This window comes from Hippopotamus amphibius, chromosome 8, assembly GCF_030028045.1.
Source record: "Hippopotamus amphibius kiboko isolate mHipAmp2 chromosome 8, mHipAmp2.hap2, whole genome shotgun sequence".
NCBI lineage: Eukaryota > Metazoa > Chordata > Mammalia > Artiodactyla > Hippopotamidae > Hippopotamus > Hippopotamus amphibius.
The window spans coordinates 126,956,080-126,984,026 of record NC_080193.1 but is presented as its reverse complement, the minus strand read 5'-3'; the positions used below and the strand labels follow the sequence as shown (position 1 = coordinate 126,984,026).

At 44.4% G+C, this 27,947-nt stretch overlaps 1 protein-coding gene and 1 pseudogene across 1 annotated transcript; one reads left to right on the top strand and one right to left on the bottom strand.

Moving 5' to 3' along the window:
• Nucleotides 1-4,399: 4,399 nt before the first annotated feature.
• LOC130859243 (NF-kappa-B inhibitor beta-like) lies at nucleotides 4,400-9,260 on the top strand (annotated as a pseudogene).
• Nucleotides 9,261-10,883: 1,623 nt separating this feature from the next.
• Nucleotides 10,884-27,537, bottom strand: CHRNA1 (cholinergic receptor nicotinic alpha 1 subunit). The gene is made up of 9 exons (XM_057745734.1): nucleotides 27,485-27,537; nucleotides 21,742-21,887; nucleotides 21,585-21,629; nucleotides 20,421-20,530; nucleotides 17,824-18,019; nucleotides 17,092-17,329; nucleotides 14,474-14,697; nucleotides 13,102-13,341; nucleotides 10,884-12,805 (listed from the first exon to the last, which is right to left on the bottom strand). The coding sequence occupies exons 1-9, from the start codon at nucleotides 27,525-27,527 to the stop codon at nucleotides 12,674-12,676; spliced, it is 1,374 nt and encodes a 457-aa protein (XP_057601717.1). The 5' UTR covers nucleotides 27,528-27,537; the 3' UTR covers nucleotides 10,884-12,673.
• Nucleotides 27,538-27,947: the final 410 nt, after the last annotated feature.

Sequence of the window (27,947 nt, the reverse complement as noted above, 5' to 3'; positions counted from 1 at the left end):
GGGCAGCAACTGTATAATCACCCAAGTGTTCCTAGATCCCTGTACCCAGTTAGTGCTCAATAAATGTTTGCAGGATTAGTTACATAAGTATTATTTGTGGTATATGTGCTAGTTAAAATAAAGAGTTACTAAGCACTATGTTTTTCTTGGACTTAGAGCGTTTGGGGAAAGCTCTTAGTTTAGGCAAGTTTTATATGTATGTGCTAAGGGATGCTTTCTCACATCATTTCAGCGGCTGCAGTACTTATTTTTAAGCACAAGAGGGAGCTGCTGCCCAGTTTATTTAACTAAAATAGTAGTCTAGGTTTGCCCATTTCTTCTCAGATTACAGTGTAGTATATGGTGCCATTTAACTACCCTCCCCCCAAATACCCCACTAACCCCAAATTTCCTATCATAATACAATAAAATTATTATCGATGGTGCATTATTTTCTGAAAAGAATTTCTCCTAAGTTACATGATTAGTAGGAAAAAAATATACATTTAAAATGTTTTATAAACAAATACCTTAGACCCGTCTGGAATGTTTTTCAGAGCCCTAAATAATCCAGGGTTTCCCAGTAATGGGAGCTTTGCTTATAAAAATGCCTTAGGACCTTATATGTGAGCAACAAATCTGAGATAACAGTCACTTCTAAGTGCCTAAGGTTTCATGAGGATGAAAGTCTAGGAGAGATGTCAGTTGAGTCCAGACCCTTGAACTTAGGACGTGCAATTTCTTTTGCAAAGAGCTACAAAGTATAGATTACGAAGTAGCCAAAATTCAGGTGTCTTGAATAAGAACACCTGATGTTTGTAGTAATCAGAGTTTAGGGGGAAAATTAGCAAGTAATTGCGTATATGATTTCAAAGAATTTCTTGATTTACTAAAGGATTCTTTACAGAACTTTTCCAATAGCAAATTGCTAGTACTGTACATTAAAAAAAACACTTGAATTCCTCAAATCAAATCTACACACTATTTTTCAGTGACATTTTTCTGTCAAGTAAAGTGTGTGCTGTTGTCTAAAAACAGCCCCTATAAATGACAATGTATAGAAAATTTAAATGTGGGAGGTAGCATTATTAAGGTAAACTGAGAGTGATGTGTTTTTAGCTACCTGAGAATGAAATCATAGGAAGAATTTAAAGTGAAAGAACATTTGCACAATTCATGACCCAATTCAACATATGTAAGCAAATCTCAATTTCATCTTAAAGAAAGAAAACAATCCCTTTGGTCTTCCCAGAACTATTTCATTACCTATGACTCTTTTTTGAACAGTAAGTCCCAGACTTCTTCCATCACCAATGGCCACACTCTCCCATGCCTGAATGCCTGTGTTTGTACTTCACCTTCTATCTGTATTCACTCCTGGAGGGCAAGGACTAGGGCTTCTTGATTTTTGTGTCACTTACAGAGCCTAGCCCAGGGCCAGTGGCGGGCTCTTCATTCAAGTTTAGAAAAAAATCACAGCCAAGGGTGACTGATAAATAAGTAAAAGAGGAAGAAAATGGGCTCTTAATGCTTAAGTTTTATGTGTTTGCTTATTACTGGTTGATTGGTGGTTAAATCTTAATGCTCCAGTCAAGAGGAAACAGGGGTGGTGAGGAGCATGGACTCTGGCATCTTGGGTTCAAACTCCAGCTCTGCTGCTTCTGACTGTGTGTTCCTGAATAAGATTCCTGTCCTTTCCGTGTCTTGGTTTCTCATTCAGTGACATGGGATGGTGCGGATATAAAACTTCCCATGTAGGATCTATTCTCTATAAAATACACTGAACAGTGTCTGACGTAAATACTCTCAGTGATTATAAAATAGAATAATTATATTATTGAGATGAAGTCAAAGTGTACTTTGATTTATTAAAAGCCAAACAAAGCTTTAAAAAAATGCAGTGGAGATGGGGTGATGAAATGTTCTGGAATTATATAGTGGTGATGGTTGCATAGCCTTGTATACTAAAAAGCACTGAATTGTATATTTTCAAATAGTGAATTTTATGGTATATGAATTATATCTCAATTTAAAAATGTAATGGAGAAAAGTTCAATTCAACAAATATTTATGGACACATACTAGGTACTCGACCTTCTCCCGGGCTCTGTGGAGGATATTAAGCAGCTGACGACATAATCTTTGCTCTGGAGGGTATTATTTAAGGAGCACCTGCAGAGTGTCGTCAGCAGCTTCTCCAGCATCCTGGAGGACATCACTGTCCACGTTTCTTACTCGGAGACTCAGAAGGGTGACATAGCTTGCCCAGGGTCCCACGGGAAGTACGGGTAGCAGGAACCCGGCTGCCTTCTTCAGGTAGGGACAGTCTTGTTGAGGACAGATGATTTACATCTGTAGAGTAACTAGTGAAGCAGACATCACAGGAGGTCATCAGGCCCAGTATGTGGGATAAGGAAAATCAAAAAGAGCAGCCAGTGGTAGGGAAGGTTTTCTGGAGGAAAAGGCCTTTCGAGGGGTCTTTACGGAAAGGGAACATTTGTGCATGTGAGTCACAGTGGGAGTAGGTGTCCTAGGTGTGTAGGAAGTGCTCCCTGACCTGCTTCTCCTAGAATTATGCATATTCTCGGGTTGAAAGCCTTATAGTGATCATGTTGACAGGCGTGGCATATGAGACATTCAGATGACGCAGCTGAAGCCACAGGCATTTGTTTAGACCAATGACACCAAGGTAGGATGTCAATGAGAGAACAAAAGGATTTAAACAATTTAGTTTGCTGGACTCACCACCATTTGCTTTTCATCATTTATTCAGTACACTTTTTTTGAGCACCTACCTGACTAATACCTGAGACTATAAACACACATAAAATACAGTCTTTGCCTTACGGGAAGATTCCAAGCTAGGAGTTGACATCAGACAGGAAAGAAAACAAAGTGATAAGTGATATATAACAAAGGGCTATAGAAAGGTGAATGGAAACACAGACTTAAAAACACTACGTTAAATTGATGTTCAGAAAATAAAGATTGTTCAAGAGGTTTGTTTTTCTGGCTAAAATGTATACTCTTGCAACCTTAACAGGGCCTTTACTAGCTGATAGGGTAAGAAAGACTTGGGGAAGAAGTGCCCAAGGGCTGGGAAGAGATGGGAGACCCCTCCTTCACTCTGCTCACGTGGGCTCCCTGGGTGGCCACTTGCCCCGAAGTGGGTTTAAATGTAAAGCGGGACAATTTCCCTGCTCTGCCCTTCTGAGAGCGACTTCCTGAGGAAAAGTGTGTTGGGGTCTGGTTGAAGGATGGAGCCCGGCCGCTTACGGAAGGGCATAGAGAGAGAGGTGACCCATCTCCCCCAGAGGAAACTAGTTTCTCTATCTGGGCCACATTTTCACCCAGTCCTCACTCGGGGACTGTTTTCAAGGCTAAGAAAGGAGCAGTTTGTGATTTAAAAAAACAATACTTTTTATTGTGGTAAAAAACACATAGCATAAAATTAATCATTTTAACCATCTTTTAATGTACAATTCAGCAGCATAAATATGTTCTCAAGGTTGCACACCCATCACCGCTCTCTGTTTCTGGAACTTTTACATCATCCCAAGCCAAAACTCTGTACCCAATAAGCATAATGTGCCATCCTCCCATCCCCAGCCCCTGGTAACCATACTCTACTGTCTGTCTCTATGAATTTGACTGCTCTAGGTATCTCATTTAAGTGGTGTCATAGAGTATTTGTCCTTTAGCATCTATCTGGCTTATTTCACTTAGCATAATGTTTTCAGGGTTTATCTCTGTTGTGGCATGTATCCGAATTTTACATTTTAAGGCTGAATACTGTTGCATTGCATGTATGCTTCACACTTTGTTTATCCCTTCATCCATTGATGGGCACCTGGCTTGTTTCCACCTTTTGACTATTGTAACATGGCTATGAACGTTGCTGTGCAAGTATATGTTCAAGCCCGTGCTTTAAATTCCTGTGGGTTTATACCTTGAAGTAAAATTGTTGGATCTTATGGTAATTCTGTTTAGCTTTCTGGGGAACCACCAAACTGGTTTCCATAGTGGCTGCACTATTTCATATTCTCAATGCACAGAGGTTTGAGTTTCTCCACATCCTTGCTGACAGCAACTGCAGAAGAATGTGGAAAGGATCCTGAACTTGAGTTGAAAGAAGTCAAATACCACTTCTGGCTTTTCCTTTTTACTCGCCTCCCTTCCAAGCGCTGCTTTTTAGTATAATGTTTACTTGGGTATAATTTTAGATTTACAGAAGGTTTGCAAAGGTAGTAGTCTTAGTCTGTTTGGGCTGCTATAACAGAATACCATAGACTGGGAAGTTTATAAACAGCAGAAATTTATTTCTCACAGTTCTGGAAGCTCAAAGCCCAACATCAGGGTGCCAGCATGGTTGGGTTCTGGTAAGGATCCTGTTAGAGTTGGAGACTGCAGACTTCGCGCCATGTCCTCACCTGGTGGAAGAGGCGAGCTAGCTCTCTCAAGCCTCTTTAATAAAGGCATTAATCCCACTCACGGGGAGCTCTGCCCTCATGACCAAGTACCTCCCAAAGGCCCGACTCCCTAATACCATCCTACTGGGCATTGGAATTTCAACATATGAATTTGAGGAAGACACAATTGGACCATCGTAACAGCACAGAGAGCTCCCATGTGCCCGTCACCCAGCTTCCCTCACTGTTGACATAGCCATGGTAGATTCATCCAAACTAAGCAGCTGAGATTTGTACAATACTGTTAACTAAATGATAGACTTTATTGAAATCCCATCAGATTTCCATTAAGGTCCTTTTCCTGTTCCAGAGTCCAATCCAGACACCACATGGTAGTGAGCAGCTCTGCTTTTTGAAATTTTAAAAAATAGAGGTATAAATGAAATGAATTAGTTTCAGGCTCACAATATAATGATTTGATATTTGTATACATTGTAAAATGATGAACTCAATAAATCTAGTTAATATCCATCACGTTACATAGTTACAAAAAATTTTTTTTTCCTGCGCTGAGAACCTGATATGCAGTACCGTACTACTAAGTATAGTCAGCATGCTGTACATTGCATCTCCATGACTTATTTATTTTATAGCTGGAAGTTTGCACCTTTTGGCTCCCTTCACCCATTTTGTTCCCTTCCTCTCCAGTCCTCGCCTCTGGCAACCACCAATCTGTTCTCTGAGTCTATGAGCCTGGTTTTGGATTTTTAAATTATTGTTATTTTTTGATTCCATATATAAATGAAATCATCCAATATTCGTCTTTCTCTGTCTGACTTATTTTACTCAGCAGAATTCTATCAAGGTCCATCCGTGTTGTCTCAAATGACAAGATTTCATTCTTTTTTATGGCTGAATAATTTTCTTCTGTGTGAGTGTGTGTGAGTGTGTGTGTGTGTGTGTGTGAGATATTCTCTTCATTCATTCATACATTGATGGACATATAGATTGTTTCCATATCTTGGCTATTGTAAATAATGCTGCATTGAATGTGGGGGTGCATATGTCTTTTCCGGCTAGTGTTTTTGATTTATTTGGATAAATTCCAAACGTGGAACTGCTGGATCATAGGATAGTTCTATTGTTAATTTTTTTGGATCTGCTATACTGTTTTCCATGGTGGCTGTGCCAATTTACATTCCCACCAACAGTGAATGAGGGTCCCCTTTTCTCCACATTCTCTCTAGCACTTATTTCTTGTATTTTTTTAAAAATTGAAGTATAGTTGATTTACAATCTGGTGTTAGTTTCAGGTGTACAGCAAAGTGATTTGCTTTATATATATATATATTTTTTTCAGATTCTTTTCCATTATAGGTTATTACAAGATGTTGAATATAGTTCCCTGCTATACAAGAAATCCTTGTTGTTTATTTTGTGTACAGTAGTGTGTGTCTGTTTATCCCATACTCTAAATTTATCCCTTCCCCTCCCTTTCCCCTTTGGTAACCATAAGTTTGTTTTCTACGTCTGTGAGTCTGTTTTGTAAATAAATTTATTTGTATCATTTTTTATATTCTACATTAAGTGATATCTTATGATATTTGTCTTAGTCTGGCTTACTTCACTTAGTATGTTAATCTCTAGGTCCACCCATGTTGCTGCCAATGGCATTATTTCATTCTTTTTTATGGCTGAGTAATATTCCATTGTGTGTGTGTGTGTGTGTGTGTGTGTGTGTGTGTGTATGTGTGTACGTGTACACCACATCTTCTTTATCCATTCATCTGTTGACGGACACTTAGGTTGCTTCCATGTCTTGGCTATTGTAAATAGTGTTGCTGTGAACAGTGGGGTGCATGTATATTTTTGAATTATGGTTTTGTCCAGATATATGCCCAGGAGTGGGATTGCTGGATCATATGGTAACTCTATTTTTAATTTTTTAAGGAATCTCCAGACTATGTCCCATAGTGACTGCACCAATTTACATTCCCAACATTGTAGGAGGGTGCCCTTTTCTCCACATTCTAACACTTGTTATTTCTTATCTTTTTGATAACAGCCATTCTAACAGGTGTGAGGTAATATCTCATTGTAGTTTTTTATTTGCATTTCCCCAGTGATGAGTGATGTTGGGCATCTTTTCCTTTACCTGTAGGCCATCAGTGTGCCTCCCTTGGAAAAATGTCTATTCAGGTCCTCTGCCCATTTCAAAATCAGATTTTCTTTTCTTTTTTTTTTTTTTTTGCTATTGAGTTACATGAGTTCTTTATATTTTTTGAATGTTACCCCCTTTCAGACACATGATTTGCACATATTTTATCCAATTCAGGAGGTGGCCTTTTCCTTTTGTTGATGGTTTCTGTTGCTGTGCAGAAGCTGAGACCCTTCTGACGCGCTCCTCTCCGAGCCTCAGTTTTCTCGTGTTTCCAGTGGGAACAATGATAACAGCAGCCTCCACCCTGCAGGGTACGATGAGGATTGAGGGGACAGGAGATGTGAGGGCTTTTTGTGGGCTGTAAAGCTTCACGCCCATGAAAGGATTGTGATGGAAGCCTGCAGCATCCCTCCTCTCACCAGTTGGTCTCCCTGCCCTGCACAAGGTCTCGTGCCTCTTACTGACTCAGCTGCCAGAGGCTATTAGAAGGAGGCTCTGCCACCAGGCCTGCCCTGGCCAGAGGAGTCCTGGCGCTCCTGGCCCCATAGGTGGCACTGACCGGATCGACCCAGGGCTCTGGCCTCTGGCAGGGCCTCCTCCCAGTGCTTCCTGTGTATTTAAAAAGCTCCTCCAGGTGCTGGCAGCTTCATGCTTTGGGGTGGAGAGAGGCTGCAGGTTATAGGCTCAGCTCTCTCCCCAGGCATTTGAAATGATCACTTGGGATGCCCCCACTCCCCACCTCCTGGCCGCGGAGGGAGGAGGAAACCAGGAGTTGGCTCAGCTGCTTCTTAATTCTCTCTGGGTTGGGGTCGGGGAGGGGTGGTGGGCTGAGGGTGCAGGGGTGACGTTCTGAGTCTGCTTTGAGAGATGACGGCAGTTGAGCTCAGTGTGCTGTCTCCACTCCCGGCTCCCTCTGTGACTTCTCGGAAGGATTTCTTGTTTGCTCATGGCCACTCTCTCCTGCACGACTTCTTGGTTAGTGCCTGTATTGGGTTGAATAGTGGCCCCAAAAGGTCCTAACTTCTGCTACCTGTGAATGTGACATTCTTTAGACATAGGGTCTTTGCAGATGTAACTGAGTTGAGGATCTTGTGATCAGATCATGTTAGGCCCACCCTAAATCCAATGACAGGTGTTTTTATAAGACATAAAAGGAGACAACACAGGTGAGGCAGAGGAGAAGGTCACTGAAGACAGAGGCAGAGATTGTAGTTCTGCTGCCACAAGCCGAGAACCCTCAAGCGTTGTTGCAGCCACTACAGGCTAGGAGTGAGGCGTGGGGCCCATTTTCCCTCAGAGCCTCCACAGGGAACCAGCCTACCAACACCTTGACTTTGGGCTTCTGGCCTTGTCTTAATCAGCCCTGGCTGCTGTAACAAGGCACAACAGACTGGGTGGCTTAAACAGCAGAAATTAATTTTATCCTGGTTCTGGAGACTGGATGCCTGAGCTCAGGGTGCCGGCATGGTCTGGTTCTCGTGAGGGCCTCCTCCTTCCTTGCAGGCTGCTGCCTTTTCACTGTGGCCTCACACAGCAGAGAGAATGACAGACAGCAAGCTCTCTGGTGTCTCTCCTTTAAAGGGCACTAATCACATCGTGAGGGCCCCAGCCTCATGACCTCATATAAGACGAAACTCCCAAAGCCCCATCTTCAAATACTATCACACTGGGGGTTAGGGCTTCAACAGATGAATCTGCAGGGCGTAGGGGTGGTGGATGCACAGTTCATCCCATAGCAGGTCTCCAGAACTGGGAGGGGGTAACTTTCTGTTATTTTAGGCCCCCCAGTTTGTACCAGTTTGTTACTGAGACAGTGGTCCTCCCCACTTCCCTAGGCCTCCTCCTCAGTGAGACCACCAATCCAAAAAAAAGACTTAGGGGCCTCAGCGGGCCAAGGCAGGTCATGTGCTTGGGGAAAGCTGAGGATGTGGATGAATGCTGTGACAGTGGCCTGGACTCTCTGGGTCCAGACTCAGTGCCCCTGGGAGGGCTGGCACTGGGCAGCTGGGGGCTGTTGTCAGTGCCCCTCGTCTTTGGCTACATCACTGAGGATGGGGACTTGGCATTGCACTTGGCAGTGATGCAGCAGGATGAGCCCTCCCTGGATTTCTTCCTAGGCTTGTGAGATGAGCTGGGCCACACAGTCCTGCACCTGACAGCCATCCTGGGAGGCATCCAGGGTGCAAAAGTCACATGTGGCAGAAACAGGGCTGCACACGGTAGGACATGGGGCCACATGGTGCTGCACCTGGTCTGCCACGGCATAGCTCTGGTGCCCACCTGGTGCGCAGAGGAGCTCCCCACATCTACCTGACTCAGGGCCTGACCACACCCCAGCACCAAATGCCTCGCTTGCCTTGTACCTGGAACCTACTTGGAGAAGAAAGAAGAGAGTGAGGAGGACTGGACCCTGAAGCTCTAGGCTGAGAATCATGAGGGCCACAGCCCACTCCACATGCCGTCATCCTCGAAGATGCAAAGGTGGTCCAGCTGCTCCCGGAAGGCTGAGCTGACCTCAACAAACCCGAACCTACGTGAGGCCGGAACCCCCTGCACTTGGCAGTGGAGACCCGAGCAGCTGACTGCGAGAGATCCTCCTGAGGGCAGGCTCAGCCCCTGCTGCCCCCGTGTACACGTGTGCACCCCCCGGGGCAGCCCTGCTCCTGCTCAGCCCCGTCCTTGCCTCCCTCCTCCACACACAGAGCGTCTGAGTCTGAGGAGAGGATGACAAGCCTAGCTTCTGAAGCAGCAGTAGTGACAGCCACAGCAGGGGCGAGGCCGTGAGTCAAGAGGAAAGATAGGGCGGCTCAGCAGGGGGGTCAGGGTACACTGGCGGGTGGGAAGGGGGAGAAGAGATTTCAGGCAGAACGCTGAGACTGACCTTGGGCTGCGGCAGTTGGAGAACTCAGGCAGTAGAGTGCACGTGTCCTCACTGAGCAGGTAGCACAGACCTGGTCGGGGAAGTGGGAAGGACTTGGGCAGCAGTGGTTGAAAATGAAGGCGACAGCAGAGGTGGACCTCAGAAGTGGAGACCACAGTCGTGTGATGCGCAGTTATAGGCAGTGGTGGGGGATTTGGGGGAGCAAGAGATGAGGAACTCGGGTGGAGGAGAGAGACCTCAGTGGCTTTGGCTGCTGAAGAACTGGAACAGGGCTAGAACTCAAGCAGTAGCAGTGGGAGAAATGACCTTGAAAATGTGGATTGGGAACTAGGCGCTGGGGAACTCAGGGCTCAAAGAAAGACCCAGCTGTTAGGGTGTGAGGGGAGAACTCGGGCGGTGGGCAAGGAGGCAGCCCCCTGTGCTCCTCTGCCTCACCCCCTGCCCCCAGGATGAACACAGTGGCATCCTGGTCCACAGCGATTCGAGCAAACACCAAATGCCTCCCACCTCAGCCTCGAAACCTCTCCCCTCTGATTTAATTGTTAATACAATTTCCAATTTCATAAAATCCCAGTTCTGACAACCAGAAAAGAAAAAAATCATAACCTAGGGATTCGAGCTCTGAATAATTTCTGCTTTCATTTCTAGTCTATAACAACCTTCCTGTGCACCACACCCAAGAGCACTTACCTGTCTTGTCCCAGCTTGAGGATGCTCCTTATTTCCCAAGAAGTCACCCCTTTACCCAGACACATTCATCAATAAAGCCACATGGGGCAGGACAGGGCTGGGTGCTCACCTTTAGGTGGGGAGACAGATCCCAGAACCCTCAGCCCCTCCTCCCATTTCCTCAGGAGATCAGCCCTTAATGAAGGGAAGAGATTCCAAAGGGGAAAGTCCTTGACTTGGTGAGAGACTGATGGAACAGGTATTTAGGGGCTGATGGAGCTTCACATTGTGACATTGTTTTACTCATTCAGGGCCACCTTGCTGACTTCCAGGACAGGTGATGAGCAGGGAACATGTTGGAGCACCTCACCTTTGGGAGACAAATGGGCTATTTTGATATAAAGGAAACAGCAGGAGAGCATGAGTTGAGACCTGGTTTGTCACTAGCTGTGTCACCTGAGGGAGGCCACTTCTCTGGGCCTCAGTTTCCTTATCCTTAGAGTGGGCAACATGATTTTTCAACTCCTCTGAATCAATACTGAGTCCTGGGGGGCTATGATAAATTAGACAAGCAGCAGACTTAGGTACTGAATCTCCCTCCTGCTCTCTTTTTTTCTAATTGTAGTAAAATATACAGAACATGAAACTTATCATTTTTTCATTTTTATTTTAATTATGGTAACATACACATAAAATTTATTGTCTTAACCATTTTAAAATGTTCAGCTCAGTGGCATTAAGTACATTCACAATGTTGTACAACCATCACAACTGTCTACTTCCAAAACTTTTTCATCATCTCAAACCAAAACTCTATCCATTAAGCAATAACTCGCCCCTCCCCACAAATCTTGGTAACCTCTATTCTATTTTCTGTCTCTATGAATTTGACTACTCTAGGTACCTCCTGTAAGTGGAATCATACAATATTTGTCCTTTTGCATCTGGCTTACTTACTTAGCATAATGTTTTCAAGTTTGATGTGTACTATAGCATTCATTAAAATTTCATTCCTCTGTAAAGTTGAATAATCCACTGTGTGTGTGTGTGTGTGTGTGTGTGTGTGTGTGTGTATGTATCTATCTCACATTTCGTTACCTATTAATGGGCACTTGAGTGGTTTTTACCTTTAGCTATTGTGAATAATGCTGCAGTGAACATTGGTGTCCAAGTATCTGTTCAGGTCCCTGCTTTCAATTCTTTTGGGTGTATACCTGGGAGTGGAATTGGTGGATCATATAAAAATTCTATGGTTAGCTTTCTGGGGAATTGCCAAATTGTTTTCCCTTTAGTTGAGTCTTAAATGAAAGCACTCAGTCCTGCCACGGGTGTGTGATGGGGAATCCCACGGAGACATAGATTGAAACCACCTGGGTTCAGACAGGCTGCCTGGCACTGCCATTTCCCGCTCTCCCTGGTACTGACGTGGATCAGATGTGTTCCAGGGATCTGATGGCCCTTACTGAGCCTAGGGCTGCACATTTTCTAGTTCTGGAGTGAACTGTCTTGTGGCTCGTAGGTTGTTATGGAGAAAGGAAATAATTTCCTCTCCTACTCACTCGTCCAGAATTGCAGAAGTGATGGTGATATAGGCACACATTTCTAATCTCATTTATAGAACTAGAACCTTAAACAGGATTGGAGTAAGTACTGGGGGGGAAGGCAGGTGGTTTAACTGGAAAGGCAGAAAGATGGCTGACACTAGGACTCAACCTCTCAAAAACACTGACCAGAGTCACAGTGACCCAGATGGATCCAGGGTTGATCCAAAGAGCAAGTGAGCAGATGAACTGGCCCAGCCCAGTGCTGCTTTGAACCCACAAGGTCTGAGTTCAAATGTCAGTTCCACTTGCTAGTTTGGGCAATGAACTTAACCTCCCTCCAGTTCAGTTTTCTCATTTCTAAAATAGGGACATTTATGAGAATTATAAGAATAAATAAAACCATACATGTGAGCCCATTCCCACAGTGCCTTGCCCCACACTCGATACAGGTTACTTCCTCTTTTCCCTCAAACCCCAAGCATCAAACTCAGGTGCTGTGTTAGACTGGGAAGACCTTCCTTCACCTCCAAATTCTAAAAACATACCTTAAAACATGGGTTTTTGAGGCAGTTTGCATTTTGGTGGCCATTCTAGAATTTTTCTGTTATCTTTCTAACTGCTTTCTTTCTCTCCAAGTCAAATGCTTTATCTTTTGGGGACTGGTAGATGGGGCTTTTTTAGTAGGTACAAAACTGACTTTTAAGCAAAGGATAGATTCTTTGCTTAAAATAAAACATTTTAAAAACTAACAGAAAACCTCAGTTATCCTGGGCAAAATTCTTTCGGACATCGCTGGAAATGAACACTTCTTGTAGCAATCCAGGTTCATTTACTGCAAAGGGTCCACTCTCCGGGCAGTCATGCCAGGAGTAAAAGGAGAAGCAATGTGAACACACTTTGAGGCCATAACCTTATGTAAAAATAAACCTTTGTCATGAATAATAAATGCAGAAAATTAAATGTGTGATAAGTGAGTGTGTATCCAAGCAGACAGATCTCCCTGGCGCTGAGGTTCAGCTCAGCTTTCTGCTCATCTTTGCTGATTTAATTCAATGAGCCGACCTGCAAACACAGCCAGGGTTCCGATGATGCAGACAAGCATGAAGACTCCAAGGAGAATGTGGTCCATCACCATTGCAACGTACTTCCATTCCTCGGCCGCCTGGGAGAGAGGAATGTGTTAGAATTTCCTTAAGACAATCATGGACTCACGATGTTCATGCTTTCCATCAACTAGGGGCCCTTTGATCTGTTGATCATTGCTCCACCGGCATTATGATCTTTATTTTTTAAATAGGTTATTACAATGTGATGACTTGCTAAGATGGCCTAGGGGGTCACCAGGCACATCTTACACCCCCTGAACGCCAACCTACCCATCAAGCCAAATCCATCCCTCTGGTTCAAGCATTTGACCATTTAAGCCCAGAGGTGCAGATCTCAAGCCACAGAGCTTACGTTATTGGACTCCTGGTCTGACTTCATGGTCTCTGCGATGTATTTGATGCCCTCGATGGCACTTTTCACCTCGGGGTGCTTGATCAGGGGAGAGTGGAAACCCATGGGCGGAGGCCCTGGCTTCCCAGAGATGTCAGAAATATCAATGTCTTCTGTAAAAATCTTCTTGTCTTGTTTTTCTCTGGATGGTCTTTTCATTGTGGAGAAGAACATGATATTTGGGATAGTGTCGATAAAAACCTAATAAAAAAGAAGTCCACCTGTGGGAATTATTGTCAGCAGGGCAAGCATCGAACTCTGATTTTGAGTAAGCAATGCGACCTTAGGCAAGTCATTCAGCTTCTCTGGGCCTCAGCCTTTTTGTCCCTAAAACAAAAGGACTGTGCTAAGTCTTCTCAAAGCATCCTTCATCTGTATCCTGTGGCCTGCCAAATTACTAAGGCTAGCAGAGATGATTCTGTAATGCCAGCAGTTGGCCACTGGAGCGAGCCTGTGTGCAGCTATTGGACTCAAGAAACCAAAGAAGCTTAAGCTTCCAGATCCCCTATAGGCATCCACTTCTTTCAAGACCTGTGTTCTCGTGATCAAAAGGTTAAAGAAAGGGCTCCTCCAGCTAAAATAATATATAAGATTCCGGCCCCACAAAACAGCTACACTGTTTTCTTCTGTTTCTTGTTCCTGAAGAAATGCAGCATAGGTATTGCCACGAGTCACTTAACAGCCTTTAGAGAAGCAGGGACTATTTCTCCCCCCCAAAGAATATATTGCAAGCAGTAATTTCTCTGTCAATTCATGACAAATCTTTTGCATTGTGCACAAAAGACTGGACGTTAGTGTCTCCGTGAAGTTGTGTAAAAGAACTGATATATTTGAAATGTTAACACATTTTAAAATTCAGTAATGTAAATGTTTGAGACCAAGTTCCTCACTAAAACTTTTTGACAATCTCTCATCAAGCCTCCTCCCTACCCCCACCCCCAATTTCTAGCCCTTGTTCTAGTCTCAGGAGATGATTCTACCAGCAAAAAAATAAGCAGTCTGTCCACAAACTGGAAGACATAAAAACAGACACCTCAAGATTTCACAGCATTTGAATAGAAAGCTAGTGATTTACTCATCTTCTCTAATCAAGGAGATTCTTTAAGGTTGAGTTTGGAGTGGGCTTTGTTAATTCTGGTTTTCTTATCTCCCCAGGGAGGCTACATCAGGGAGGCCAAAGAACGTTCCTTCCCCCAAACCTCTACAGCCTGGAAAGGACTTTCTGTTCCTAAGTGCCCAGCAGGACACCACGGCCCACACAGAGGGGAGACCTGCAGGTGCCTTTGAGGAAGGGGCTGCCCTGTGCAAACGTGCCAGGGCCTCGCTCACTCACCTTCCGCACCCACGCGGGCATGACGTGGGTGCTGGGGGAGCGGTGGTGCGTGTTGATGACGATGACGGTGATGATGATGGATGCGATGACGAACACCATGGTGAAGAGCATGTACTTCCCAATCAAGGGCACTGCACTGGAGGTGGACGGGATCAGCTCCACGATGACCAGAAGGAACACGGTTAAGGACAGCAGGACAGAGATGCTCAGAGTCATCTTCTCTCCTGGACAAAACGAAGAGGAAACAAATGCAACAACCCACCCGTCATGGAATGAATTCTTCTTCCCCGCAAATTTATATGTTGAAGCCCTAAGCCCCAGCCCCTCAGGGACTGTTTTGGAGATAGAACCTTTACCAGTGTAATTCAATTACAATGAGGTCTTAGGGTGGTCCCTCACCTAATATGACTGGTGTCCTTATCAGAAAAGGAGATTAAGACACAGACACACACACAGGAAAGGCCATGTGAGGACACAGGGAGAAGACAGCCATCTGCAAGCCAAGGAGAGAGGCCTCAGAGGAAACCAGCCCTACTGACACCTTGATCTTGGACTTCCAGCCTCCAGAACTGTGAGAAAATAAATTTCTGTTGCTTAAGCCACCAGTTTTTGTGAAGGCAGCCCTAGCAAACGAACACATCACCAAAACCCAAGGGTGAGAGGAACGTGACTGGCATGTTCTCAAAGCCTCATTCTGGGGAATTTTTTTCTGCAGCACTTTCTATGAGACCTTGACATTACCTCTGCTGACCATGGCAAGTGACAGGCGTTTCCATTAGAGGCTTCCAAGCAGGACATGCTACTTCATCGTATGCCCCAGAATTCCATTTCTTGGTGGAACATAGGGAACCCAGAGTGGTTCTGGGTGGTAAGTGAGACCCCAGATGGCAGTTTTTCCATCTGTCTTAAACCTCACAAAACTGAACCACAGCCTGGCCTACGTGTTACTAAGCAGGTGGATGGGCAGCCCAGAAGTACGTGCATCTTTGGAGCAAGACCAAAGCTGAGAAAAGACAAGATCAATGATTTCACACCACTTACGTTCTCATTTTCCTCTAAGGGGATAAGTTGGTTTTTTTTTTTTTTCCTTGTTTTGATTTTTTTGTTTGCTTTTCCTGTTAAGGGATGAGAGATTCCCCTTCCCCTGAATCTCTTCTCTAGGCCCTACAATTTCAGGGTGGACAATTCCCAGATGGTGTCTTGGCTGGACAAGTAAATAAGAAAGCCAGGGGCTGGATGCATATTTTTGTGGAATATTTTTGTGGGGATAGACCAGCTGAGATGCAGCAGAGAGCCTTTGGGAGGGACTTTCCTTGGGCTGGTCTTGCTGTTTGTGTCCTGAGAAACCCCTGTGTGGGCCTGCTTTCCAGTGTGGAGCGTTTCCCATTCTGGATGCTTCCAGATGCTAGGAACAGGATCCAGAGTGGATGCAAACAAGAAATTGTCAGTTTCTGGTGGAAAGGAAAGTCTTCAAAAATAAAAACAGAGACATAAATATAAAATATTGATCAAGGTACATAAAATTTCTTTTTTAATGATAATAATAGCTAATACTTATCAAGCAGTCTCACTGTTCTGAATGCTTTTCAAGCAGAAATCGTTTAGGATTTATGGAAACTCTGATTAGTTTCCTCATTGCCCTGCCTAGTGTTTTCTATCTCCACTTTAAGAAGCTTCATTTGATTAGAAAGTTGAAAAAATATTTGTTTGTGATCATTTGTTTAAGAACGAGTACAATCCCTAGAACATATGTCCTGTGGGGCAAATTCTGCCTTATTTTCTACCTTATCCCTGTCTTGTAACAGTTGTTTAAAAGGTATATGTTGAGTGAGAGAATGTGTAAGTTTTTTTTTTCTTTGTTGGAAAGTTGGATCTAGACTTTTGAGGGTTTTTCTTTTTCTTTTTTTTTTGGCATTTTGATTAGATTGTTATCTGTCATAAGTTTGAGGACTATCTTACCGTCTTTCTTTTCTCCCTACTTGTTGCCATAAATTGTTTAAGGGCAGTGACTTGCTTGCAGGCATATGTGTTCCCTTTGCCCCTTTTCTGTAGGTTGTTGGTGTCTGGTGGAATTATGTCACAGATGTGATTACTCAGTAGGAGGTAAGTGGCCCAGGCTGAAATTGGGAGAAAGAGCTGCCACTTGGGAAGTATGATCTTATGTGCAAAGACACTGCCATCTGGAGAAGAGATACGCAAAAGCTATTTTCAAGTGGCAAGCAGTAGACAAGAGAGGCAAGACCTGGATAGTCATATAGAGCAAGTGATTTCATGGGAGAAGAGGCACGGAGCGTGTCCGTGACCCATGCCTTACCCAGCACATATCAGGGCACACAGGAGGCATCCGGTAACGAGGTGTTGGGGGTTAGTGACTTGCCCAGACCGAGCTGTGTATGCGCATCTTCAGGGTCACATTCACCTCTCTGCCTGCCCTGTCGTCTGTCCCAGCTGGGACGTCACTGCTGCACATGGCCTCTCAGTACACGCATCCTCCCAGGGATGATGATCTGGGCCTGCCTGCCTGTATTTGTTTATTAGCCATGGTTATCTCTGGCTTCCCCAAAACAGCAGCGAGATCCCTCCGCGTCAGCAGCCGCCGTCATGGCAACTGCACCCACCTGAGTCTGTGGGCAGGTAGAACACCAGGCCCGTTAAGAAGGAGAAAAGCAGGCAGGGAATGATGACGTTGACAATGAAGTACAGGGGCAGGCGCTGCATGACGAAGTGGTAGGTGATGTCCAGGTAGGGGGTGGAGGGGCAGCAGGCGTAGCACACCCAGTGCTTCCAGCCCCGGGACTCCTTGATCACCCATTCCCCACTCTCCATGAAGTTGCTCAGGTCTGGCTGGTCACTTTCCTGAGAAGATGGAATGAAACGTTGACTCCCAGCCTTGTCCCCCTGAGGAGGGGCAGGGTTTCCCAATCCGTTGTGACAAGGCAACCGCTCCCAGTACTACCACATACCCAGGAGGGATGCTGGGTCACCTTCGCTTTGGGGTCTTAGGCTCCTTCCCTATAAAATGAGGGGAGTTGGACTATTGGGATCCTCCATGTTGACTACACATTCAAGTTACCTGGGAGCTTTAAAATATGTTAGTGTTCTAGCTCCATCCCAGGCTGGTTAAATCAGAATTCTTGGGCCCCAGCCTGGGCACAGAGCATTATTTAAGCTCCAGGTGGTTCTTTTATGCAGTGCATCAAGAACCTTCCCAACCAACTGAGAACCGTCAAACTAGATGAGCCCCAAAGTTCTAATGGGTGCTGAGAGCCTATGATAATGGAGGGGCAGAGTCGGAGACCTGAATCACCCTTTCCCTGCATCCAACCTCATCACACAAGGTCACCACCTACCGGGTTGATGACCACCACGGTGCCATCATAGGTCCAAGTGCCCAGCTTCATGCTGCAGTTCTGCTCGTCAAAGGGAAAGTGGGTGACGAGGATCTCGCAGTAGCTTTTAAAGATGGCGGGAGGTGTCCACGTGATGTGGCCAGTGTAGTTCAGGAGCACTTTGGTGAACTTGACAATAGCAAAGTCACCATCTGCACTACAATTGGGATAAAAGAGGAACAGGGATCCAAGTGACAGATGAGCCTTCACTTCTGCTTGGGGGATGTTAACAGGAGACAGCTGTTAATTATTCAGGTGCTAATTATAGAAGCTTCCTTTTGAGCTGCATTGCTTTTTATCTATGGTGATGTTTTCCAAATGTGTCTGATAATAAGGATCACTGGGGTGCTTGTTTAAAATATGGGTTCCTGAATCTAGAAAATAATACAAATGAATCTATACAAAACAGAAACAGACTCACAGATACAGAAAACAAACTTACAGTTACCAAAGGGGAGGCGGGGGAGAGGAACGAGTTAGGAGTATGAGATTAACAGACACAAACTACTATACTTAAAATAGATAGGCAACAAGGATTTACTGTATAGCACAGGGAATTATATTCAATATCTTGTAATAACCTATAATGGAATATAATCTGCAAAAAATCTGAATTGCTATGCTGTACACCTGAAACTACCACAATATTGTAAATCAGCTATACTTCAATAAAAAAAAAATCAAACAAAATATAGATTCCTGAGCACCATCGAAGTGCTGAATCAGGATATCTGGGGACGAACCTGAGAATCTACAGTTTTAAAGAAATAGCAGATGACACAGATCCACTGCCTCCCAGATTTTTCTTCCGTCCTCAGTAGTATTTGTAATGTTAGTCTCCATCTATCCGTTCTCTGATATACTTTAAAAGTTAATTGGGAAAAAAATAGGAATTTTAAATAAAAACACGTCTAATGGTCCATTAGGGTGACAAGCCCGTTAGAGAAGCGGTCTATTACCTATAAAGAACTATTTAGACCCCAGCAAGGGTGGGCTCATAAACTCCAGGGTCAGGCAGGTGAGGAATGAGAGAGGGTAGAGCCTGGCGAGGAGAAAGGCCCTCTCTCCTCTAAGCAAGGCACCACTCAGCTCTGCCAGGGTATCTGCATGGGAGCAAAGGCTAATGTTGCCTGATATTGGATTCTTCCCCAGAAGCTGGAAATCTAGATTTTTAATCCAAAGTTTCCATATTTTTGAATGTTAGATTTTTGTAGAGAGGTTAAAAATTCAGATTTTAATATATTTCCCAATTTTCAAATGTTGGCAATAATTTCTCGTTTAAAAAAGCAACATAGTAGATACTAAAAAATAACGAACTATTTCTGCAGGTCTTTTTCAGTAGGCGGTCTACTCATCCCAAAACAGCCTGTGCCCTAGGGCCTTGGAAGAGAGTAGGACAGTATAATGGGTGCTGAAAAGTGGGTGGGGTCTGCTTTGCTGGGATTTCAGGGACATATGGTATATATTATGCCTCACTTCATAAATCAAGAGATTTTCTTCCCATTAATTTTTCCTTGGGACTGAGAAGAGGCTCTATCCAGAAAACTGTGCAGCTTTAGACCCTCCCAAGAGAGCAGAGAGAAAGGATGGTCTACATCTCTTCTTCTAAGCAGGTGAAACAGGATTCTCCCCTCTAAGAGGGTCTTTCTGAGTGAGCTAATCAAAAGGACCAGAGGATTTTAATTGCTTCCCTCAGATTCTAAGTGAAAGAGAAACTTAACTCTGAGAGATAGACACTCTATCCTATCAGCATACTTGTCCAAAAGTTTACACAAATGATTGGATACTATGGCTCAAGTTCAAATTCCAGGTCTAATTAGAAAATATATAATGGAATATCAAAGTTGGGGAGGGTCGCCTTAAAAGGTATCATTTCTGCTCACTAGCCCTGGCCACCTTCCCTGGTGAGTCGGCTAGAAAACACAGCCTGCTCACCCCAGACACGAGCTGTAGGATGTCAGACCACAAATCCCCCAGGCCAGTGTCAAGTGCTCCTGCCTGGGAAGGATGCTTTTTGCAATGAACACTCCCTGACAAATGAAGGGCGTATGATAATGAACGTGTCATTAAACCAGAGTGTCTTGAATCACATTATAGTTTCACAACATGCAGTCTGTCATGGGGCCCGGCGGATGGGCTACACAGGCATGCCAGGCCATCAGCAGCACGCGGCGTCTTGGGATGCCGTGAGGATGTGATGAGTAATAACCCCAGGAGGTTCAGACCTGTTGGTCGGAAGGACATTTAATTCCAAGGAACTCAATTATGTGACGTTTGGGTTCCTTGGATAGTTGCCATATACCCTTCAGGAGCTCTCAGGGATTCAGTGTTGCCCACCCCACAGCCCTGATTCAATTTGGCTCTGATAATTGTTTCTATTCATAACATGAGACACCATATGGCACCCCTAGCATGTCAACTTGGCTCTTGGTTTTTAAGGGTTATTTAATGTGAACAGTGGTGAGACGCATACCGAGAGTGGCAGCCCTTCCGTTAGGGCACTTGGGCTGCACCTGCCCCCGGAATGTCCGCCTCCTCATCCTGTCTGTTTTGCTTACTTGTTATAAAGAACGAGGTCTGGGCGCCAGATCTTTTCTGAGGGAATGTGAATTTTTTTCACGCCACCATAGTCTTCTGGATTCCATTTTAAGTTGTAATCCACCCATTGCTAGAAATTAAGACATTTAGTCAATTAAAAAACTAAAAATATTTTTTAAATCTAGGGTTATCAAGAGCTCTGATGGGCACGGTAATTCAGATGTGGACAGAAATTGTGCTCTAATAAGAAGGGTTTGATTCAGAATTCAGCTTTCGCTTTAGTGAGAAGTAAGAGCAAACGCGGGACACCGAGTCCGTACATGCAGGCCCTGTGTAAGCATTTTACCCATGTGCATCATTTAGTCCTCACAATGTTCCCATGAAGCAGGAGTGATTATTGACCCCATTTTACAGGTGAGAAAATAAAGGTAGCCCCAAATAACGCCACCAAGTGGTGTCAGATCTACCATGTACACCCCCACCTCAGGAAAGGAGGATGACCCTATTGGAAACATTTTCCTCAGACAGGCAATATCATTTTTTTTTAAGTATTATATTTTTTTCTACATTACGAAAGCAACATATGCCCAATGCAGTAAATTTGGATAACGCAGTGTTGAATTGTCTCCCCCAAATTAATATGAAGTTTGAATCCCCAAAACCTCAGAATGTGACCTTATTTGGAGTTAGGGTCTTTACAGAGGTAAAGTTAAAGTGAAGTCATTGAGGTGACCACAATCCAATATGACTGGTGAAGGGGATATTTGAAGACAGACATATTCAGGGAGAAAGTCATGCGAACGTGAAGACAGCCAGTACTAAGCGAAGAAGAGAGGCCTGGGGCAGATTCTCCCTCACGACTTTCAGAAAGAACAAATTCTGCCAATTCATCTTCGTTTTGGACCAATTTTGGCCTCAAAAACTGTGAGGCAATAAGTTTCTGTTTTTTAAGCTGTCCAGGTTGTGACTTTGTTCTAGGAGTCCTAGCAAACTAATACACACAGAAAAAGCACAAAGTACAATAAAAAATAAACTCCAAAACGTGACCCATAATCCCACTACCCCAAAGTATCTACTTGTAACATTTTGGTACATTGTCCTGTCACCCAAATTGATTTCCTCTGGGCCCACATTAAATTCGGGTGAATAAAAACAACACGGATGCAATTATCTAGCTGACTCACCTGTTTCAGACGAACATTGGTTGTCACGATCTGATTTACTTCATCCTGAAAAAAAGATAAGGTGCCATCTTTAGGAGGACCAGAGGGGAGCCAGGGGAGGATGCTCCGGGCTGGGAGGTGCGGGTGCTGCGGGGAGCCTGGAGCTCTCTTGTCTCACCACATTGATGAGCTGTATCAGCTGCAGGCCCACCGTGACCTCCACGACCTGGCGGTGGTCTTCCACGGGCCGTACCACGCTGTTGTAGTTTTCAAATAGCTTTGCCACCAGCCGGGTCTCATGTTCGGAGCCCAGGACGAGGCCAGCTAAGAGAGCAAACGACACACTCACTGTCAGAGTCTGCTCTCCACCCTCCACACACACTAACATGAGTAACTGAGGCATGGCCAGCTCATGGAAGGCACACAGGCCCCCCTGTTGAAGGGCTTCTTGAGCCCTATTATTGCCTTGAATTCCTTTCCCAGTGGAGCTGCTGGTGTGGTCCCTTCCCAGTGGGACATGGCAGATTATCACGACACTTGTACTTTGGACAGATGACATTCCTTCATGCAGCCTCTGGCTGCATCAAGTTTGCTAGCGACACACACACACACACACACACACACACACACACACGAAGAAAGGTTCACAAAGTCGGTCTCGGTATTTCAGAATCTGGTCATGATGCACTGAAACCTCAGGTTGGTTGGCCTCAGAGCTCAGGATGCTATGAATGAACAGCCCCAAACTGATGCTGATTCATACCCACTAGGATGTTAATCTGTCATTAACAAAATTAAAAATGACCACACTTCCCTGGTGGCACAGTGGTTAAGAATCCACCTGCCAATGCAGGGGACACGGGTTTGAGCCCTGGGCTGGGAAGATCCCACATGCCACAGAGCAACTAAGCCCATGCGCCACAACTACTGAGACTGCACTCTAGAGCCCAAGAGCCACAACTACTGAGCCCACGTGCCACAACTACTGAAGCCCATGAGCCTGTAGCCCATGCTCTGCAACAAGAGAAGCCACCACAATGAGAAGCCTGTGCACCACAAGGGAGAGTAGCCCCTTGCTCACTGTAACTAGAGAAAAGCCCACACACAACAACGAAGACCCAATGCAGCCAATACATAAATTAATTTTTTAAAAATGACAAATATTGGTGAGATTGTAGAGAAACTAGAACCCTCATATGTTGCTGGTGAGAGGTAAATAGCGTAGCTGTGGAAAACAGTTTGATGGTTTCTCACACGAGTTATACACAGAGTTACCATATGATGCAGCAATGCTATTCCTGGATATATCCCCCAAAAAACTGTCCACAGAAAAATTTGTATGGGGGTGGGGAGGATAAACTAGGAGGTTGGGATTAACGTATACATACTACTATATATAAAATAGGTAACCAAGAGGGATCTACTGGGAATTCCACTCAACATTTTGTAATAACCTATAAAGGAAAAGAATCTGAAACTGTGCTGTATAACTAACACAATATTGTAAATCAACCACACTTCAATTTAAAAAAGAAAAAAAAAACAAAGCAAACAAAACATGTGTACGTGGATGTTCATAGCACCAATATTTACAACAGCTGTATGGTGGAAACAACACAAATGTCCATCAACAGATAAATGGATAAACAAATGTGGTGTATCTATGCAGTAGAATATTACTCGGCCATGAAAAGGAATGAAGTTCTGATACATGCTACAGCATGAATGACCCTGGAAAAGATTATGCTAAGTGAAAGAAGTCAGACACAAAAGGGCACATATTGTATGATTCCATTTATATGAAATATCCAGAATAGGTAAATCCATAGAACAGAGGAGATTGATTAGGGGTTACTAGGGACTATGGGCCCTGGGGAATGAGAGTGACTGCTAAGGGCCCAGGGTTTCCTTCTGGGGTGATGAAAAAGTTCTGGAATTAGTGGTGGTGGTTGCACAACATTGTGAATGTACCTAATGCCACTGGACTGTGCACTTTAAAATGGTAATTTTATGCAATGTCTATTTTACCATGGTAAATCTTATGTACTTACGTATACTTACCATAATTTTAAAAATTAAAAAAAAAGATCACTGCTGATGTGTCCATGTCCCAATTAAGTTGCTAAGATAAGAGTGAAAACCATGTGTTCTGCTGACCTGGGTTTGGGGCTCCTCTTTGGAGCATGAATGATTCCAAGGAATCGTCACTACGTTTTCCTTCAGGACGGAGAGCAATATCATCCAATATCCTTGGAGCCCACAGGCTTCGTGTGTCTGGTGTGATGTGGTCCTCACCAGCATGCAGGCAGGCAGGTAGGCGGACATTCTCACCTGAGATTCTGAGAGGTGGGCTCACTTGTCTGTGGTCATGTGGCTAGGGCAGAGTTCAGGTCGGAGCCCGTCATTCTGCACCGTGCTCCTGCACTCCCTTTTAATACTATGGCTGTGTGGTGGGCTGCCGTGGAAGTTGTACAACTACATGTGCCATTATTCCTATGAGTAATGCGTTCCAAATTCCAAGTGCCTTATGAAGGATCTCTGTAACTCAAGCCGGCTGTGGTTTGGGGATTGCCTGTTCAGGGTTGGGAGAGGAAGCAGACACACAATCCATTTCCCCGGATTCATGTAACCAGATCTCCCCTTTCCGCAGGTTATTACTTAAACCACACCTTTTCCCTGGGCCAAGATAACTTTAAAAATGAAACGAGTGAGATGCTTTCCCTTTTTTTCCCAGTTGTGTTAACCGATCACCTCTAAGGCAGGTTATTATTTTTATTTCTTTTTCTCCTCGGATCCTAAGTTTGGACGGGTTTGTCAACAAACTAATTATTAAGTAGAAAGTAATTCCATTTTCTATCTTTGTTGATCAACAAAAATAATAACGAACACACCCAAGTTGTTTTGTGCAGGCACTCTTCTACGTGCTTCATATGTACCAAGTCTTTCCATCCTCAGAGCGGGTGTGGCAGGTACTATTATGGTCCTCACTTCACAGATGAGGAAATTGAGGCCCAGATTTCATAAATGGTGGAGCCAGGCTTCACACCCAGAGCCCACGCTCTTAACCACTATTTCTGATCCAGAACTTTAGATCAGCTTGAAATAACCAGTGCTAGGGAATAAGCTGAAACATTGTCATGCTCCCAAAAGTATGTGTTTTATCTCCCTGTAGAGCTTTATTAAAGGTCCCGTATTTGCATTACCTTATTGAATCCTTATAAAAATCCTATGCGATCAGTCTTTACTCCTGTTTTACCGATGGGAAAACTGAGGTCCCAGGGGTCCTTGCAGAGCTTTCATGTAGCATTGAGGACCCTTAGAGCAGCATGTCGTCCAAAGACCCAGGTTTTGCAGGCGCCCCACAGAGCCCCTGGGTTGCAGCAACCCTCTGTCCTCCATGCCTTGTCTGTCCCAGGCCCCACCCAGCCCACAGTGCGACCAGGGGAGACTGGTGTGGATCACCGAATGCCTTGGCCACTGGGTTTGATGTTATTGCTTTGGTGTTACCTTGGGCTGCTTATTTTTAAGTGACAGTTTATTCCAGTTTGACAGGAAGAACATACTAGAAAGCAACAGAGAGAGCAGATGGTCAGCATTATGTGGCAGGAAAACTACGCAGGCCAACCCTAAGGTCCGTGAGGGAGAAGGGGGGCACTGGGGAGCCAGGCACGGTCAGCATTCCAGGGACACGCACTTCCTCCTCTGCGTCCTCACCAAGGCCGAGGGGCCTTGTGCCTTCCGTAATGAATTTCTAAGGAATTTCCGAGGAGGTTTCCGTTTCTTAGACCATATTCATTGGTATTCTTTGTTCCTCCCCAAAGCAGAGTACAGTGATAGAAAACTTATAGGACTTGAACTCAGAATTCTAGGATTCTGTTCCCAACTCCAATATGGTCTGGAGAATTGGACCGTTTCTTCATGGATTCAATAAATCACAGTAAATACTTTCTTTAAAAGGCAGGATGTAAATTAATAAACACAGAGACAAACACAAAGATAATGTTGGCGTCTCCCTTTCAGCAAAATCAGGTTGGACATCCTTATTCAGATGGTGGTCACATGAATTCATTCACATATTTGTTGACTCTTTGCTGTGTGCAAAGCCTTGTTTGAAGAGCTTTGAGCTTTTCAGACACACGTCTGACACAGATCCTGTCTTCCTACCCTCACGGACATTGACATTTGTCATTTACATTAATGTGAACACATTGGAAAGTAATGTGCCATAAAAAAGGTGAAAATGAAGTGCTTGGGATTCCTGAGCTGGGGGAGAGGAAAGGTTGTAATGAAAGTGCTATATAAATAGAACAGAGATCATTATGTGTTAAGCTAACACCGGAAAAAGTGTCCCAGATATGAACGAGAATTTTGACTCCAAAGGACTGAATACGTAGGGGAACCCAGTCACAATTTCAAAGTGTTCTTTTGTACCATACTGGTCCCACCTGTTTTTTATGTGGGGAACAGGTTGATTGGTTGGGCAAAAGGAATTCTGTCCTGTTATTAATAGGCACCTTGGATAACTCTTACCTCAACCTGGTGTTGTGTCCCTTGCTACCTTTTCAATTTCAGGCTGTATTTTCTGATCATGAACATGAAAAATGGAGTCTGATTACATTCCAAAGTTTATACATTAAGTGACTTTGGGAAGGTCAGGTCACGTCTTTTAGCCCCATTTTCCCTGTAATAAAAATTTGGAGATGTTGGATTGCCTCATCTTGCCCTTAATTTCTGTTAACTCTCCATGTGAAACTGATACCAGCAAACTCTAGGTTTGATCTAAACACATATCACGTACTTCAAAAAATAGCTACACATGCAGTTTTGGAGGTCTTTGGTGTCCGAAGAGATCTCTCAAGGATTTTTATATGTAAATATGTCACTTAAGAATTTCGAACAAGTGTAGTATTTGCAAACACACACACACGCGCACACACACCCCACCACCACCATTCACACCAGGCCAGCTTTGGTTGGATCGAGTCCAAATCCTACAGGATGTAATTTACAAGAGTTTAGGCTGTTTCCTTCAACTCTGCTATTGAAAAACATTAAGAATAAAGCTCTTCACCTCTTTTGCCCAGAAGACCTGTACTAGTCAGAGAAATATTAGAGAAGAGAAATCACAGAATATCAGCCGCCTTGTTTCTGAGTTGAGATGATATCACCAGTAAACATTTATGAGAAGCAATCAGCAAACACGTATTTCCCTCGACCAGAAGTTTGGGATTCAGGATAGCTTTTCAGCAGCTGTGTTGTGACATATTCCAGAGTTGAGTGCAGGTCAAGGGCTGTGCAAGGTTTGATGGTTTCAATTCAAACCCAAACCTACATATAGTAATGACCTTTGCAAGCAAAAAATTAGGCAGGAATGCATTCATAAGGATTTTTTTTTTAGCTTCAGAAGTTTAAAAAATTACAAAATGTTTCATGTCTCATGGAGAGAGTTTCGTGACAGTTATGAATAGGTTTCTCCCTCCAGCACATGGAGCTGTCAATCTATCCTCTTCATTTGCAGAAATCTCCTAGAGCCATAAAACGACTTGTTAACCATATTGCTTGTGATTCTTAATCACCCTTCTAAGTCCCTAGAGTTGTTCAACGATGAGAGCAGCTCCGGGATGGCCGAAGAGGTGCCGAATCTGATCATACGGGTGACTCAGATGCAGACACTGAAGAAGAGAGACTTGCACGTCTACTTTGTAGTTTTTGACAAGGCAGTTCCTATTGTAATTGGACAACCCAAAGTAAAAATCTTTACCCACAAACCCGATCAAGCCAACATCGTGAGAGACTGACAGAGCAGCCTGGGGCTGGGGAAGCCCTGCCATTCTGTGTTCCCATCAAAGAAGCAAGACTCTGGTTTGGGGGCTTCTCGTGCTTCAGCCTCAGAGGAGAGACCCCCCAGCCCTGGCACTTACCCGAGCAGAGGCCAAGGAGAAAGACGAGTGCCCGGGGCTCCATGGCTGGTGGCGGACTGAGTGGTGGCCTGTGCTGCTCGCTGGCACTCTGGCTGGACACTCAGCTGCTGGAGGGATTGGAAAGTGAGTCGGCTGAGCTGAGCTATTGTTTTACACCACCTGTTTGTGGCAGTGACAGCTGGGCTGCCCTGAGCCCTGGAGCCTGGGGCTGAGGTCCTTACATTACTATGGGGTGTGTACTTTACACACCTGCTGGGCCTTTGACAAATTGAGTGTGAACTGCATTGTGTTTTAAACGCACCATGAGTCAGGTCTTAATAAAAAAAAAAAAAAAAAAAGAGCAGGAATGAATTATTTTGCCCGGTGAGCAACCCCTCCCTTTTGAATAAACCAGAACCTCATCTGTGTTGACTGATATGATTAGGGTCCCTGGGTCTGAGTAGATAGTCAGCTGTGTGTGTAA

Bases quoted from the DNA above. Each gene is read 5' to 3' on its own strand.
- CHRNA1 (XM_057745734.1), bottom strand. From the start codon at position 27,527: ATGGAGCCCCGGGCACTCGTCTTTCTCCTTGGCCTCTGCTCGG. The intron at 20,531-21,584 runs GTGAGTCAGCTA...CTTAATTTCTAG, and splicing joins CCAATGTTCGTCTGAAACAG to CAATGGGTGGATTACAACTT. The intron at 13,342-14,473 runs GTGAGTGAGCGA...CTTTTTTATTAG, and splicing joins TGCCCGCGTGGGTGCGGAAG to GTTTTTATCGACACTATCCC.